This window comes from Theropithecus gelada, chromosome 10 (assembly GCF_003255815.1).
Source record: "Theropithecus gelada isolate Dixy chromosome 10, Tgel_1.0, whole genome shotgun sequence".
NCBI classification, from domain to species: Eukaryota; Metazoa; Chordata; class Mammalia; order Primates; family Cercopithecidae; genus Theropithecus; species Theropithecus gelada.
In genome coordinates this window covers 54,890,754-54,906,735 of record NC_037678.1, presented here as the reverse complement: position 1 = coordinate 54,906,735, position 15,982 = coordinate 54,890,754, and the positions used below count along the sequence as shown (strand labels likewise).

Here is a 15,982-nt window from a genome sequence, read left to right as displayed (position 1 = left end):
AACTCCTGGCCTCAAGAGATCCTCCTGCCTTGACCTTTCCAAGTGCTGGGATTACAGGCCCAGCCATAGACTCTATTCTCATGCTGTCCAAGAGTCCTTTCTGTGCCAATGGAAACATTCTGTATGTGCATTATCCAGTATAGCACCCACATGCGCCTACTGAAGACTCGAACCATGGCTAGTACACCCAAGAAACTGAAATGCTAATTGCAATTAACATAAAGTTAAATAGCTCCCTGTGGCTAGTGGCAACAGTATTGGGTCACGTGGTTCCAGCCTAACTCATTCCAGAATGTTCAGGGAATCGCAGCTAGCACCCGGGAGAGGACTGCAAAAGGTCTCATGCACTCTGAAACCCCCTGGAAGCTTCTTGAGGCCCAGGAGACAGGGTGCACGTGTCTGTCACCACAGTCCCCCTTCCCTCACTTTTGACCCCGCAGCTGTTTCAATGCCCACTGCAGGTGGAGATTCCGAGAGAAAGCATGGTTGGGAAGGGAAGGCTACGCACAGAGCTGATCTGCGGGGCGGCCACATTGCTCCCCACCCAGGACCACAGCCGGGACAGTGAAGAGGGGGAGAGCGGCAGGTTTGCTCAGTTTGACATCGGCTCTGCAGCCTTTACGGGGGGGGGGGGGGGGATTAACGTGTGAAAGAACCCAGCCTTTATGAGCTGAACTGTGTTCCCCAAAAGATATGCGCAAGTCCTTGCCCAGGTACCTGTGAGGGTGACCGTGTTTGTAACACGGTGTTGTAAGATGAAGTTACGCTGGATCAGAGCGGGAGTAATCATTGGTGTCTTGACAGAAGAGGGAACTTTGGACACTGATTCAGAGAGGAGCAGGCCACAGCAAGAGAGGGACCCACAGGGAGGCGGCCACATGAAGATGAAGGCAGAGGCTGGGGTGATGCGGCCACAAGCCAAGGGGTGCCAAGATTCCCAGCAACCCCCAGGAGCTTGAGGGGCAAAGGACCCTCCCCTGAAGCCTTCAGGGAAAGCGTGGCCCTGATGACGCTTGATTTTGGGGTTCTGGCTCCCGAAACTGTGAAAAACACTTTTATTCTAAGCCACCCAGTCTGTGGTCCACTAGGAAAGTGGATACACCTGCTAAGGGGCTGGGTCAAAGAGGGTGTTGCTGGAAACAAATGGAAACCCTGCCCCATCGGCCTCACACCAGCTTCCTCTTTCCCTGTGGCCACTTCCTCTTACGACGTAGGGAACCTCTCCTCCTGGGTTTGTGGGCACAGGTCATGTGTCGCTCAGGGTGGCGTCTTATCACAGGCACTGGGTGACGAGTGCTTATATGTCACAACACTGCTGCACAGATGGAGACTGAGGCCCAGAGGGGATGAGGTCTCAGCTCAAAGTCACAAGGGCGCTTAAGGCAGAGTCTAATTCTTTAGACTCTTGCTTAAAACAAGCGCTTCACTTATTTTGAAATCTGAGGTCTTGGAGAAAGGAAGGGACTATCAAATTAGAGGAAGAAATTTCTCTTGAAGATGTGCACGGAGGTGGCAAATCCGTGCCTGTCGAGGACATGCTGGGTCAGCCTGGGTCCCAAGAGGGGCTGTGCAATCCCGTGGATACTCGGATCCCCACGGTGGGGATGGCCGGGTCCTCGGTGCAGAGAGACAGACAGGAAGGCTCCCTGCTGTGAGCAGCGGATACACTCCACGGGATGAATGGAGAGGCTCTGCTGTCCCCCAACAGGCCGCAGAGGGGGAGGGAAGATGGGCAGATGAGAGGCAGCTGGACCGAGGGAAGAAGGGAGCTGTGTGTGTGTGTGCGTGCGTGCACACTTGTGTGCACTCGAGGGGAGAGGAAGACAGCAGGGAGCAAACCCAGGAGAAGAGCCAAGCAAAGAGAAGGCTGTCATTGTGAAGGCAGAGACAGCTGCACCAGGGGCCCAGGGACGGCATCCCGGGAAAAATTTCAGTCTTCTCTTCCCTGGGTGTGCAGAGAGGCTGAGAAGAAAAAGGAGGAAAAGCTGAGATGGTGGGAGTGGGGGTGGAGAGAGAGAAACAGGAGAGGAGAAAGGAGTGTGGAAGAGATGGGGGTGGGCTGCTGGCTGGGACAGAATGTGGAGACTCAGTCACCACTCATCCTAGGAAGGTCTCCTGAGCACCTACGATGGGGTGGGCACTCTCTAGGCCTGGAGACCCACGAGGGCACAGAACAGAGGCCCCTGCCTCCAGGGAGCTGGCATTTTATTTTATTTTTGAGATGGAGTCTCACTCTGTCACCCAAGCCGGAGTGTCGTGGTGCGATCTTGGCTCACTGCAACCTCCACCTCCCTGGTTCCAGCCATTCTCCTGCCTCAGCCTCCCGAGTAGCTGCATTACAGGCGTGCACCACTACATCCAGCTAATTTTTGTATTTTTAGTAGAGATGGGGTTTCACCATGTCGGTCAGGCTAGTCTCAAACTCCTGACCTCAAGTGATCCACCTGCCTCAGCCTCCCAAAGTGTTGGGATTACTGGCATGAGCCACCATGCCCGGCCTGGGAGCTGGCATTTTAGAAATGAGACAATCAACAAGACAAATGGGCAGAATACAGTCAGTGGTGTTTGGGGTGACGGGGGCACTGGTGGGAAAACCTGGGATGAAGAGGAGGCACGGAGTAGTCAAGGCAGGCTTCTCTGAGGAGGCAGCATTGGAACACAGACATGAGGAAAGTGCAGATGTGTAGAAGTTTCGAGAAAAGGAAAGAAGTGCAAAGTACTATGAGTGTGTGCGTGTCAGGCGTGGCTGCCTGCTTGAGAAGCTGTGGCTGGAGCACAGTGACTGAGGGGAGACCAGGAGGCTGAGAGGGTTCGAAGGGAAGGGAAGGATCATTGGGACCCTGAGGTGGCTGTGGGGGCCTCTACCCTGAGTAGGTGGGAGCCAAGGAGAGCTCTGCCCAGAGGTTAAAGAACATCTGAACTAGGCTGTGTTGAAAACAGACCAAGGGGTCATAAAGACGGAAGCTGGGGGATCCGAGGAGAAACCTGGAACAGGGCAGGCGGGGAAGACAGTGACGCAGATGGGCTGGTGGCAGCAGAGGGAACTCTGGGCGTATTTTGAAGGCAGAGCTGACAGGGTTTGCTGGACTGAATGTGGAGTGTGAAAGGAATAGGAAAAAAAAAAAATCAAGAATGGCACTAAGGTTTTGGCCTGAGCAACTGGAAAACTGGAGGTGCCGGGTAGAAGCCTGTGAAGAGGCGCCGGGGAGGAGGGAGCACGACCAGGAAGGGATGCTGGACTCAGACTCGATGTGCCGGGGAGAGCTCCAGGGGCGATGGCCAGGACGCAGAGTGACCAGGGTGGATGGGGTTCAGGACGGGGCTAAGGGCAGATCCCAAGACAGTGGCAGGGAAAGAGGGGCGTGGGGCCACTTTATAGCATCGCGGAGGAGGAGGGCCCACGCAGCAGCCCTCCTGCCCCTGTGGTCCTGAATGAAACCACTTTAGGGAAAAGACAAGTCTCACTTACACACGGCAGCAGGTCTTTTGTTGGGGATGCCAAAATGCCCAGCAGGCGCCCTTCCATCCTCCCACGTGAGAGGGCGAGGGGGTGCCCCATGTGTCCCACCATGGTAGGGGTCAGCAGGGCACAGAGGCCCCCCAGCCCCTAGTGAGGGTTAGCTGCCCAAGGTTGATGGCCAGGTTCCAGTCCTCAGCCGACCTCTCTACCCAGCTTTGGGTGAGAAGAGTGAAAATAACTGGGGTGCTCAGGGCCAAACCCCAAAACAGGCTCCGAGAGCCCTGGCAAGGCCTGGTCTTATGAGGAGGATGTACTCCCTGCTCCCGTGGTGCATTTTAGAACACGATGCAGAAGGGCAGAAGGCCCGCCACCATCTCTGCAAAAGCCTGGACCAGATGGCAGAAGCTGGGGTCGGGAAACAATCTCAGAACTGCCAGATTCAGGTGTGGACGGAGAAAGGCATTATCCCAATGGGGAGAAAATGGCACTTCAATCTAGTTCACCAGAAAGGGCTGGAAAAGGTTGGCTTTTTGTTGATGTTGTTATTATTATTATTATTATTTTTTTTTGAGACGGAGTCTCATTCTGTCACCAGGCTGGAGCACAGTGGTGCGATCTCGGCTCACTGCAACCTCTGCCTCCTGGGTTCGAGTGATTCTCCTACCTCAGCCTCCCGAGTAGCTGGGATTACAGGCACCCGCCACCACACCCAGCCAATTTTTGTATTTTTAGTAGAGACAGGGTTTCACCATGTTAGTCAGGCTGGTCTCAAACTCCTGACCTCAGGTGATCCTCCCACCTTGGCCTCCCAAAGTGCTGGGCTCACAGGCGTGAGTCACCTTGCCTGGCCTGTCTCTTTTGTTTAGGGAGCAAAAAATTCAATGTTTTTGAAGCCAGCTGCAGTCGGGGTTCCTGTCCGTTGGATCTAAAGGCAATCTATTGCCATGAGCATCACACATCTTCAAGAGCAAACAGGGCAGCCAGGAAGTGCATTCCCTTGCTCAAGCAGAGCTCACACATCAACATCACCCCCTCAGAATCGAGGGGGACAGAGCTACAGTAGAATTGCTGAGTGGAAGGAGATGCCCTTTATCAGTTTTGCCAGAAATTGGCAAACTGCTCTTCAAAGTGGAGGGAACAATTTGCCATCATACTGCTGAGTGCATGTGATTTCCTGTTTTCCTACATTCTCACCAACATGTGGTGCGATGGGGTCTCTTCGTATTTGCCGTGCTCATGGCTGGGATGTGATCATGCACTGTTGGCTGCGTTTGCATTTTGCTGATTACCAGAGAGGCTGAACACATGCCGCCACATGTTGATCCGTGAGCGCAACTTACCGTGACATTAATCAGAACACTGGCCTGAGGTGGGCTGTGTGATTGTGCAAATCGTCATTGTCATTGCTAAATTTGTTTTTATTATTGTTTTTTAAAAATTGAGATGGGATCTCGCTGTTTTGCCCAAGCTGGTCTCGAACTCCTGGCCTCAGGTGATCCTTCCACCTTGGCTTCCCAAAGTGCTGGGATTACAGGTGCGAGCCACCGCACCCAACCATCATTGCTAAATTTCCCAAGTGCCTAGCATGACCCTGTACCAGACACTGTTCTAATATATTTCATCTTCACAAAACTGCATGAGTTAAGTGACATTATTAACTGTGGCTGAGGTGGCCAAGACACAGAGGCTAAATAACTTGTCCAAGTTCATGCAGCCAGAAAGCAGCAGAGACTGGATTCGAACCCAGGCAAAGCTAATGCCCTCAACCACTCCGCAGAGAGCTGGGAGGTGTCTCATTCTGGGAACACTGTACAAGTTCGACTTGTGGGTATATAAGTGATCACAGGCAGGGCAACGGCACTTCAACTGCTGAACTGTGTTAAAGGATGACTATAATAAAACCTTTGTAAAAACTGAGGATGTGGCCGGGCATGGTGGCATGTAATCCTAGCACTTTGGGAGGCTGAGGAGGGTGGACTGCTTGAGGTCAGGAGTTCGAGACCAGCCTGGCCAACATGGTGAAACTCCGTCTCTATTAAAAATACAAAAAATTAGCTGGGCGTGGTGGTGTGCACTTGTAATCCTAGTTACTGGGGGGGCTGAGGCAGAAGAACCGCTTGAACTCAGGAGGTGGAGGTTGCAGTGAGCTAAGATTGTGCCACTGCACTCCAGCCTGGGCAACAGAGTGAGACCCTGTCTCAAAAACAAACAAACAAACAAACAAACCTGAGGATGAAATTGATCCTTCCAAGGGTATTCATATCTGAGATCCAATCCCCCAAGTTGTAAGAAGCCATACAGAGAAATATTCATGAACAAATTGATATTTATCCTGCTTAAACTTAGCTTCTCTCATTTTGTCCTTTGTCAATCTCCATTGCAAACATGGGGACATGCAAAGCAAGATCACTGCAAAATGAAATTGCAAATCTTTTAAAAGATGCAGGGTTTGTGAAATTAATTAAGATGATGCTGGAAGATAGCTCAAAAAACACATGCAAATCCACTGACGAATAATTACCTGGTCTATAAAGATACTACATGAAGGAGAAGAGACTATTGAGAAGGATGATGAAGTATGAAATGCACTTCACAGGGGAAGATTCAGATGTCAAAGAATTACGAGAGGCCCTTGGAAAAACTGATCAAATCTCAAATACTTTTGCAAAAATGTCCCTGGTGAAGTAAAGGATATCATCTTGTGCCATCCATTTAAATTTGTGAAACACATTATATTCCTCCCTACAATTCATCAATTCACTTGCTTAAAGAATCAACTCATTAGTTACAGCTAGAGCCCAATCTTTGTTAAATATCATTAGATACAACCTAACAGAGGGCCAGGTGTGTTGGCTCACGCATGTAATCCCAGCACTTTGGGAGGCCAAGGCAAGTGGATCACTTGAGGCCAGGAGTTTGAGACCAGCTTGGCCAACATGGCAAAACCCCATCTCTATAAAAAATACAAAAATTAGACAGGTGTGGTGGCAGGCGTCTGTAATCCCAGCTATTCAGGAGGCTGAGACAGGATGATCGCTTGAACCCAGGAGGTGGAAGCTGCAGTGAGCTGAGATTGTGCCACTGCACTCCAGCCTGGGTGACAGAGCAAGACTCTGTCTTAAAAAAAGAAAAAAAGAGACGTAACATAACAGAATTATTCTTGAAATATCGTAGTTTCATTTCTAGATCAAATACCTTACTAAGTACATTAAAAGCACTATTTATTATGAAATGTGGGTCCACTTAAGTAGCATTTTTCTGGGGTCAGTCTTCCTTAGTTTGGGCTGATCTCCTCTATTCAAACGACTATCACAAACACAAATGTCTAATAACCGTGAGGGTGGCCTAGACTTTACTTGTCCTTCAGTATCCATTTGCTTCTTCTCCCACAGTAAAATAATTTTCATCTGGGTAAATGTCCACCTAGAATAAGACTACATTTCGCAGGCCCCCTTGCAGCTGTGCATGGTCATGTGACTTGTTTCTCACCAATGGGAAATAAGGAGAAAGGGAGTCTGAGTCTCTGACCACTTCATAGATCAGGGCCACCAGAACTTGGAATTTTATTTGACATTCCCGGTCTCTCTCACACACACGGCCAAACTTAAATCCAACTGAACCAACTTTGCCAGGTGGCCACATGAACACAGGGTTTAATACGGCTGAAGACTCAGCAGGAACAATTTATTTTTGGTCCCTGAGGGATTAAAAATTTACAATATATTCTAATATGTATGTACAGATCAATCTAAAAGGAAAAAATAATCTAGAAGGTTTTGAAGTCGTTACAGATTTTTGTCATTTTTCTTAGTCAACACGGATCAGTATGACGTATCATACAGTTGGCTCTTTAAAATATTTCCACTTTAAACAACAACCTAATATAAAACTCAAACCTGAGCTTCCTAGCTGCCAAGGCAAAGAGGAAAAGTATACAGGGTATGTGGCTCTTATTATTTAATAACCATGAGTACACCAGTTCATCAGACTAAACGGTGCTTTCAGGGTCCTGAGTTCTGAAAGTAAGGCTGCAATGGGATTCCTTGTACAGAGTGGCATTCTAAATATAATGAATAAAATTCTCAGCGGCAGTTTTACAAACATGTACATGTTCTCTGTGTCTGGCTCTTTACACTTGACATTATGCTCCCAGTCTTCGTGAGAGTATAATAATGAAGCATAGTTGAATAAAAGCACTTCTTTAGGGAGACAGCTTTTTGGTGACTTGCGTACACTCAAGCACAAGGTTGGGAAATCCGCTTTAGAGAATGTTTATTCTTCAGATGGTTTGTTTTCTCATGTTGTCTGTAAGATTCTGGAACACTAGCCTTAAGCTCCCACCCTTGGCCCTCAGAATGTCACAGAACATGTGAGCTTCCTTTCAGTCTGATGAATACGATTTCCACGCCCCCTCTGAGTTCCCATGATTTTGCATTCCATTTTGATTATGCCACACACACCTCACCTCTGGGCAGGTCTCTTTTTTGGGCCGCAGTGACCCTGGCTGTGAAATGAGGGGGATTGATGAGAACAGGTTTAGGGTCTTTACTGATCTTCCGGCATCCAGAACGAAAGGTTTCTTTATAGACCTTTCACCCAGAGGTTGTGGAAAGAGAGTCTGTGAGCCACATACTCACCCCTCAGACATACTTTTTTTGGCCCCTAGTATACATTAAACAGAAAGTAAGTTGTGCCGGCATATTTTAAAATAATATTTTCAGTGAAATATTCAGACTTTAAAACATTTCAAGGTTGTCACTCTTGAGTGTATGGCTGTACTTTCTGGACCCAAGTTGCAGGTGCATCTTCAATAGGGGCCCACTGCTCTGCTGCGGGCCTGCCTGCCCTGCTTCTGCTGGCAATATCCAGGCCCTCCAACCATCTAGGGTGGTGGTCATGGTAACCTCTGACACACGTGGCTTTCTGCAGACGCTCAGGGGAACCAACAGGTGGTTGATTCTGCACAATGGCACGCACGATATACGGGACCAAGGTATAGGAACGAGGCCTTCCTAGTTCTCAGCAGAACATACTTTCTAGGTGATTCTGGCTGTGGGAGGAGGCTGTAAGAAGACACACCTTACTGGCTGGCTTGCTCCCCACCCCAAAGCATCCCTGCCAGCCCACAATGTGTATCTGAGAGGTAGCTGCCCCGCCTCGAGGGCTGCAGGTTCAGGGCTGTGACCAGGGCTGAAGGAGGCACCCATCCTTCCCTTGCGGCACTCCCACCCAAACAAACCCCTTGTCACTTGGATGCAACTTTCTGGGGTTGCAACATCTGAACCACAGTATCTGATTTCACAACTGCCGCAGCTTCTTACCCAAGGTGGGGAGTATTTATTTATTTTTAATTAAAGCAAGTTAAATTAATTGAGTCTGGAGGGTTTTGCAATAGGGCTGGAGGTAAGTGACTATACTGTCATTGCATCTCTACCTCAGACAACCAGCCTGGTAGGTGAGCCTTCGGAGCCCACCAAAGACCTCCTGCAGGATAAGCAAACAGGAACCAGGTCACCCTCCACCGAGGACGACACTTACCGGGTGTGCGGACAGTCAACCACCACGTCAGCTTCTGCACCACCTTGGTTACCGCCATGTAGAGAGCAACCACACAGCTCCATATCTGTTGCCCTCCATGAATTCCCATCCCCCACCCCCATATTTTGGAACCTTCTTCCAAGCTGATGGTTTGAAGTCAACACAACAGTCCCTGATGTGCTTAATAACAATTAACAGAGGATGCAAACTCATGCACGGGCACCTTGTGGCCTCTCTGCACTATAATTCATATTTTGAAAAGACTCACTTTTTTGGGAGGGAACTCAAATTCCTTTGACAAGGTCACTTTGCATCACTACTGTAGGCAAATACATCTATATTTCTCTAATACACACAGAAATAAATGCACAACTCTGAAATTATAAGAGAGTTGCTCTAGGGGCTATCCACAATCATCCCGGGTACCGCAGTGGCGCACGGACCACACCCAGGGATGCCCGCCTCGGCTGTCTCTCCCTTCCTGCACCCACCCCCGTCCCTGCTCACCTGTCCGGTAGCCAGTGCTATTGAGGTACACGGCGAAGGTGCGGCTCTCGTGCTGCGCCTGCCAGGAGGGCGAGGAGCAGTTCTCGTTGTTGGTGTAGGTGTTGTGGTTATGGACGTACTTGCCAGTGAGGATGGAGGAGCGCGAGGGGCAGCACATAGGCGTGGTCACGAAAGCGTTGATGAAGTGTGCCCCGCCCTGCTCCATGATGCGCCGGGTCTTGTTCATCACCTGCATGGAACCTGCAAGGTGAAGGTGGAAGTGAGGCGCAGGGCAGGAGACCCGGGGGGCACCGGCACTGGGGGGACTCTCACCGTGGCATCCCTAGGTCTGGAGCGGGCACATTCTGCAGACTTACGGGGCAGGGGCCACTGGTGGTATTTGTGGACAGGGGCCACTGCTGCACGGTGGGACCGACCGGCACCATCAGGGAGGACCCTGGGTCCTGAGTCTGCCTGGACACTCCTGTGGTCCAGGTCTGGAGTCCGGAGGATTTTGCAATGGTGCTGGAGGTGCGTGACTGTAAGCGCCTGTACTGCCACTGTCCTGTGCTGTAATTGCATCTCTACCTGCAGGGCAGGTAAAAACCTGTTTATAAATGACCTGAGACTGGAATCAAACTGTTTTACAAATTTTAAACAGAACATTGTTTTTGTTTTGTTTTTTCTTTCGGAAACCAACCACCATGTAAATTGAGGGAAGATTATACTTTGTTTTCTTTGGAACCTTCCCAAGAATTGTTTGCTCTTATTGAAATCTGGTCATGCCAACCTGGTGGCAAACCTTCTGAGTATTCCCTGGCTGGGGTGCCCTGCCATCAGCCACAGACCCTGCTGGCCTCTTGTCCACATGTTTCTTCGAGCCTGGAACCCATCAACCCTCACCCCAAATCCAACCCATCAGCCTAGTACACCTCTCGTAAGGAGCCTCTGGCACCACCCTGGCCGCCGGGGATTGAGAGCTCTGAGCACTCTTGCAGCGTGTGTCCTGAGCACTCTTGCAGTGTGTGTCCTGAGTACTGATCATACCCCAGGCTTTGAGGTTTCAGTCATGCCTGCTCTTCGTTTTCTTTTCTTTTTTTTTTTTTTGAGACAGTGTCTTGCTCTGTTGCCCAGGCTGGAGTGAAGTGGTATGATCTCAGCTCACTGCAATCTCTGCTTCTCAGATTCAAGAGATTCTCTTTCCCCAGCCTGCCAAGTAGCCCCCATACCTGGCTAATTTCTGTATTTTTAGTAGAGACAAGGTTTCGCCATGTTGGCCAGGCTGGTCTTGAACTCCTCACCTCAAGTGATCTGCCTGCCTCTGCCTCCCAAAGTGCTGGGATTACAGTCATGGACCACGTTGTCTGGCCATGCCTGCTCTTGTTTCTCAACCAAGCTGTAAGCAGAGCAAGACACTTAGGAAGAAAGGAAAGAAGGAAGGAAGGAAGCAAATGAACGTGTGTGGGAGCCCTACTGTGTGCAGGCCACAGTCACAGGAGGGCAAAGGCCGTGTGCTCCACTCAGTGCTGAATCCTCAGCACTGCTGCCGTGTGACACACAGTGGGTACTCAAAATAGGTGTGACAAGTGCATGCTCAATTGTATGCTGTGGTTGGTGCTCAGACCTTTAGTGATTTGATGGAAACATTCCATGGAAATCCTCTCTCTTCCTTCTATGGCCATCCCTGGATTTTCCCCTTTTCCTTGCAGTTCTTAAGGTGTGCAGCAGGTTGAATGGTGCCCCCGTCCCCTAAAGATAAGACCACGTCCTAATTTCTGGAGGCTGTGAACATGACCATATTTGGAAAGACGGTGATATGGTTTGGCTGTGTCCCCACCCAAATCTCATCTTGAATTGTGGCCCCCATAATTCCCACGTGTTGTGAGAGCGATCTGATGGGAGACAACTGAATCATGGGGGTGGTTTTTCCCATACTGTTCTCTTGGTAGTGAATAAGTCTCACGAGATCTGATGGTTTTATAAAGGTTTTCCCTTCTGCTTGGTTCTCATTCTCTCTTGCTTGCCACCACGTAAGATGTGCCTTTCACCTTCTGCCATGATCCTGAGGCCTCCCCAGTCACATGGAACTGAGTCCATCAAACCTCTTTTTCTTTCTAAATTACCCAGTCTCAGGTATGTCTTTATCAGCAGCATGAAGACAGACTAATACAGGGGGTCTTTGCAGATGTAATTAAATTGAGGATACTGATGTGAGATTTGTTCTGGATTCCCCGGGTGGGCCCTAAATCCAGTGACAAGTGTCCACATAGGACACAAAGTGGAGAAGACGCACAGGCACAGAGGGGAAGGCCACATTCAAAGGGAGGCAGAGACTGGAGGGATGCACATACAAGCCAAGGAACAAGGAACTCCTAGGGTCCCAGGGCTGGAAGAGGCAACGAAGGGCTCTCCCCTAGAGCCTTCTGAGGAAGCACAGCCATGCTAACACTTTGATTTCGGACTTCCGGCCTCCAGAACTGTTGAGAGAGTACATTTCTGTTGTTTTAAGCCACTCAGTTTGTGATTTGTTAGGACAGCAGTGGGAAACCAAAACAGGGTCTACCAGGCATGTGAAGGCTGTGATCCCATTCACCTAGCAACCCCCTAGAGACCTGAAAACACACATTAGACCCACCACAGCCTCCTGGGGATCTGGGGAGGGCCCTCTGCTCACCAATCAGCTGCTTCTACTTTCAATTTTTACCACCAATCAAGGCACCAAGGTCTTGCCCTTGAGGTCCCAGGATTGCACACTGGCTGCCCTCCCACCTCCTGGTCTCTGCCTCAGCCATACCCCCAGCCTAGGATGCTCCCACTCCTCCAGTCACAGGGCTACCTCTGTCTTCTTCAAAGTATTGATCAGACACCATCTTCTTGGAGAGGCCCTTCCCTGGCCTGTATTGAAACTGCCTCCCCCAACCCATAGCACTCGCCACTCTGCTTCCCCACTCCGTGTCTCTCCACAGCAGTTACTGTCCTCAAACATAAGTCATTTTGATTTCACTTATTTGTGTGTTGCTGCCTTCACCAGAGCACTCCACAAGGGCAGGGACTCAGCCTACTTTGTTCACTGCCTAGCACAGTGCCTGGCACATCATGTGCTCAACAGACACCAGCTACAATAACACATCAAATACTATCTTACACTCTTGGGTTTTCATATCCCAGGAGTCCAAACCAGTTGATGTCCACAGATCTGTGTGTTGGTGTCTTATAGAGTGGATTTTAAAAATTTGATATTAATAGCATCACACAGAATATCTGCTCTCCAGTTTGCCACACTCCCCTGCACTCCCTACAGTCTTACGCCACCTGCACCCACTCTCATTACCTGCCTGACCCCTGAACGCTTGGGTGTTGCAACCTTCTGGTATACCTAGGGAACTGAGAGCGCTCCAACTTATTCCTGGGGAAGAGGGCAGTCTTCTATGCCAACAATAATCATTATAATTAATAGTGGCGACTATCACTGGCGGAATGCTTATGGCAGGGCTGAAGACACTCATCACTTAATTCTGCCAATGGCCCATTTTACAGAAGAGGGAACTGATCCTGGGAGCTGAATGACTGGCTAAGGCTGCACAGCTGGGCAGGCAGGGAAGACTCAAACCCAGTAGAGGTGGGGTGCTGAGTTTCACATTCACAAAACATTGCTGTCACACGGGAGGTGGTAACAGTGTCCTGAGGAAGTACAGCGAGGTCCCCACGCTCCTGGTCCCCTCTTGGCTTCAGTTAAGCTCAGAATGGTCCCTTGGTGACCCAGAAGGGGGCCACCTAGTGGTGACTTCATCAGGCACACCAGTGGTGGAGTGGTACAGAGTCACATCACCAAACACCAGGGACACTGGTGGTGTGAAAGGCCGCTTGGAGCTCCAGGCAGGGGGTGGCACTGACTTAGGTTAATTGCGTGGGTTGGTTTCCTTCTATTTAGGGCAAGTAACCTCAGCTTTTCCTTTAGGGTAGTAGAAATCCTTCTTTTAAAAACAACAACAAACAATTACAGCCAATTTTTAAAAAGTAAGTAATAGTACAAGTGGCATACAGATATATGATGAAAATTGTGAGGGAATGATTAGAATTTAGCAATCACTGGCTTGGTACAACCGGGACCTGACATCCCTTGATATGTGGCTTGGTACAACCCTGACATCCGCTGATGTCATCTGGCTGTTGATTAGACCTCGAGTGCCACACCCACAGCCGAGCCCTGATGTCACCGTCCCTCCAGCCCCTCCCAAAGCCACTCCCCTTTCCTCTGGGTACTCGGGCAATCATCTTGGCTACGGTTCCTCCCATCTTTCAGTTCCCACATCCAATCTATCAGCAAAGCCTGTTGCTCTCTCTTCAATGTAAGCATCCACGGTCGGACCCTTGCCACCTCCCCCGTGGGCCAGGTGATCATCCTCTCTCCCTGAAATCAGGCCAATTGCTTCCTGATTGGACTCCAGTCACTTATTCCCCATGGTGCAGCCAGAGTCTCTTCTCCTGACACTCTCCAGGGCTCCTGCTCACTCAGAGGAGCCCAAGTCCTTCAGGCCATCCACAGAGAGTGGTGGGACCCAATTCCCTCCCTCCCTAACCCCATCCCCCTCTCCGCCCACTCTCTGCAGCCGCAGGGGCCTCCCCTCTGTCTGCAGACTGACCAGTCGTGCTCCCATCCCAGAGCCTTCGCCCTGCTGTTCCTTCTGCCTGGAACACCCCTCCCCTAGAGCCCTGCAGTGGTGCCCTCACCCCCTCTTGTCTTTAGAGTTCCTTTTTCCGTGGAGCCTTCCCTGGCCCCCAATATTTTCTACTCCTTTCCTTGCCTGACATTTTCAACCCTGCACTCATCATCTAACACACGATATACTTCTATGTATTTATCTACTGATCCCGTCTGCTGTCCCCTGTGACTTCTGATGGCTCCACAGTTCTAGCCCCAAAACCTAGAACAGTGCCTGGCACGCAGCGGGTGCTCATAAATGTTTCTTAAATGCATGAGTCCAGGGCACCCCAAGTGGAATCGATCCTTTGCTCTCTGGTCCCAAACGCTAAGGAGAAAGGACGAAGCAGCTGGTAGTGAAAGCTCGGCCTCTCTCGGTCTCCAGAGCCTGCAGAAAGGGCAAAAGCTGGCCACCCACCCGACTGGTCAGACCCTTCTCCTGGAACGAAACGCAGGGCAGGCCATCACCTGCTGAAATCACCTGCAGTCCACAGCCCCCAGTGCTGCCTTGGCAAACAGTGAACAGCCTCCAGAGACATTTCTTGTTTTTAATGGGCTCAGATCCAGGGTCTTGAAATGCTTAAATCTCCTTCCTCCTCATTCCAGAGGAAGCGAGCTGTGGGGTGCTCCTGGCCAGCACTCACCCTTCCCAAATCAGCTGGCGGAGGAGCGCTGTGTCAATCCACGAGTAAAGGACAACAGTGCCCCGGAATGACAGCAGCATCTGTGCCTGGGCAGTGTTATGTGCTAAGCCTCCCCTCGGGGACAGTAACCTGCTTTATTAAAGCTGCTATAGCGACGAGGCTATGTAAACCCACATCTCTAACACAAAAAAACATATGATCTCATCCCCTTGCCCAGCCCCAGCCCTAATGCAGAAGGACAGCTCTGATGGGAGGGAAGGACCTGAACGACACGGCCACACAGAAATGAAAAGGCCAGTTTTCAAGCTTTTCAATGCAGCCGGGCCAGCCAACCTCAACTTCTTCCGTCCAACATAAACCTGGGGACATGCAGACAAAAACAGACCCAGTTTCTTTCCATGACCAAACTTTCCCACTACACCGGGCAGAGGGTGAGCTCACTCTGACACCTCTGTGACTCCGATGGGCTGGAGAGGCCTCACCCCCACTCCCATCGGCTGGGATTTAAATTTGGGGGCCCAAACCACCCAATGGCCAGAATGCGGTTTCTCCCATGACACTCCTGAACTGCCTCCCCATTCAAGGTGGCTTTTTGGGGGCCTCTCTGTGTACCACTGTGCTATCATTTGATATTTTTATTTAACGTGATTTAAGAAAAAACCCTTTAATCTCAATCCAAGTTAACTATGTTGAGTTAATTAAGGTGCGAGTTATATATATATACATATATATATATATTTTTTTGATGCACCATCCAGTAAGTCCATCAGTGATAAAATCAATGTTTTGCTGATCTGCCACAGTTGATGACGTTGCCAGTGTCATAGGAAATGCTGAATGAATTTGCTCTTCTAAAGGTCTAAGTCAGAGCAAACACTATCTATGGCGACTTAGCAAGGTGCCAGGGAGTTTCAGGATTTAAAACATGACCCCAGCCGCCCCCCCGTCCTTTTTTTTTTTGGCCATTCCTGAGGCTTAGGTGGCTCATATCTGCTGGAGGCCTGGTTCAGCTGGGAGCAGGGGCACCCCGCACCCTTCCTAGACAAATCCCTGCAGCCCCCAACTTGGGTGATTTTGATGTATAACTAATGAGATGATCCCCCCTGTGACTAGTTTCTTAAAATTATAGATATATCATTAGAGTCTGTGATG

General features: G+C 50.0%; 1 protein-coding gene across 3 annotated transcripts in view; it reads right to left on the bottom strand.

Moving 5' to 3' along the window:
• The window catches only part of SULF2 (sulfatase 2), a 131,365-nt gene that overhangs the window by 72,992 nt on the left and 42,391 nt on the right, over positions 1 to 15,982 (bottom strand). For all 3 annotated transcript variants that reach the window (XM_025398292.1, XM_025398290.1, XM_025398291.1), the window contains exon 3: positions 9,506 to 9,745. In XM_025398292.1, the coding sequence (XP_025254077.1) occupies positions 9,506 to 9,745 (240 nt within the window). The remainder of the gene's footprint in view (positions 1 to 9,505; positions 9,746 to 15,982) is intronic.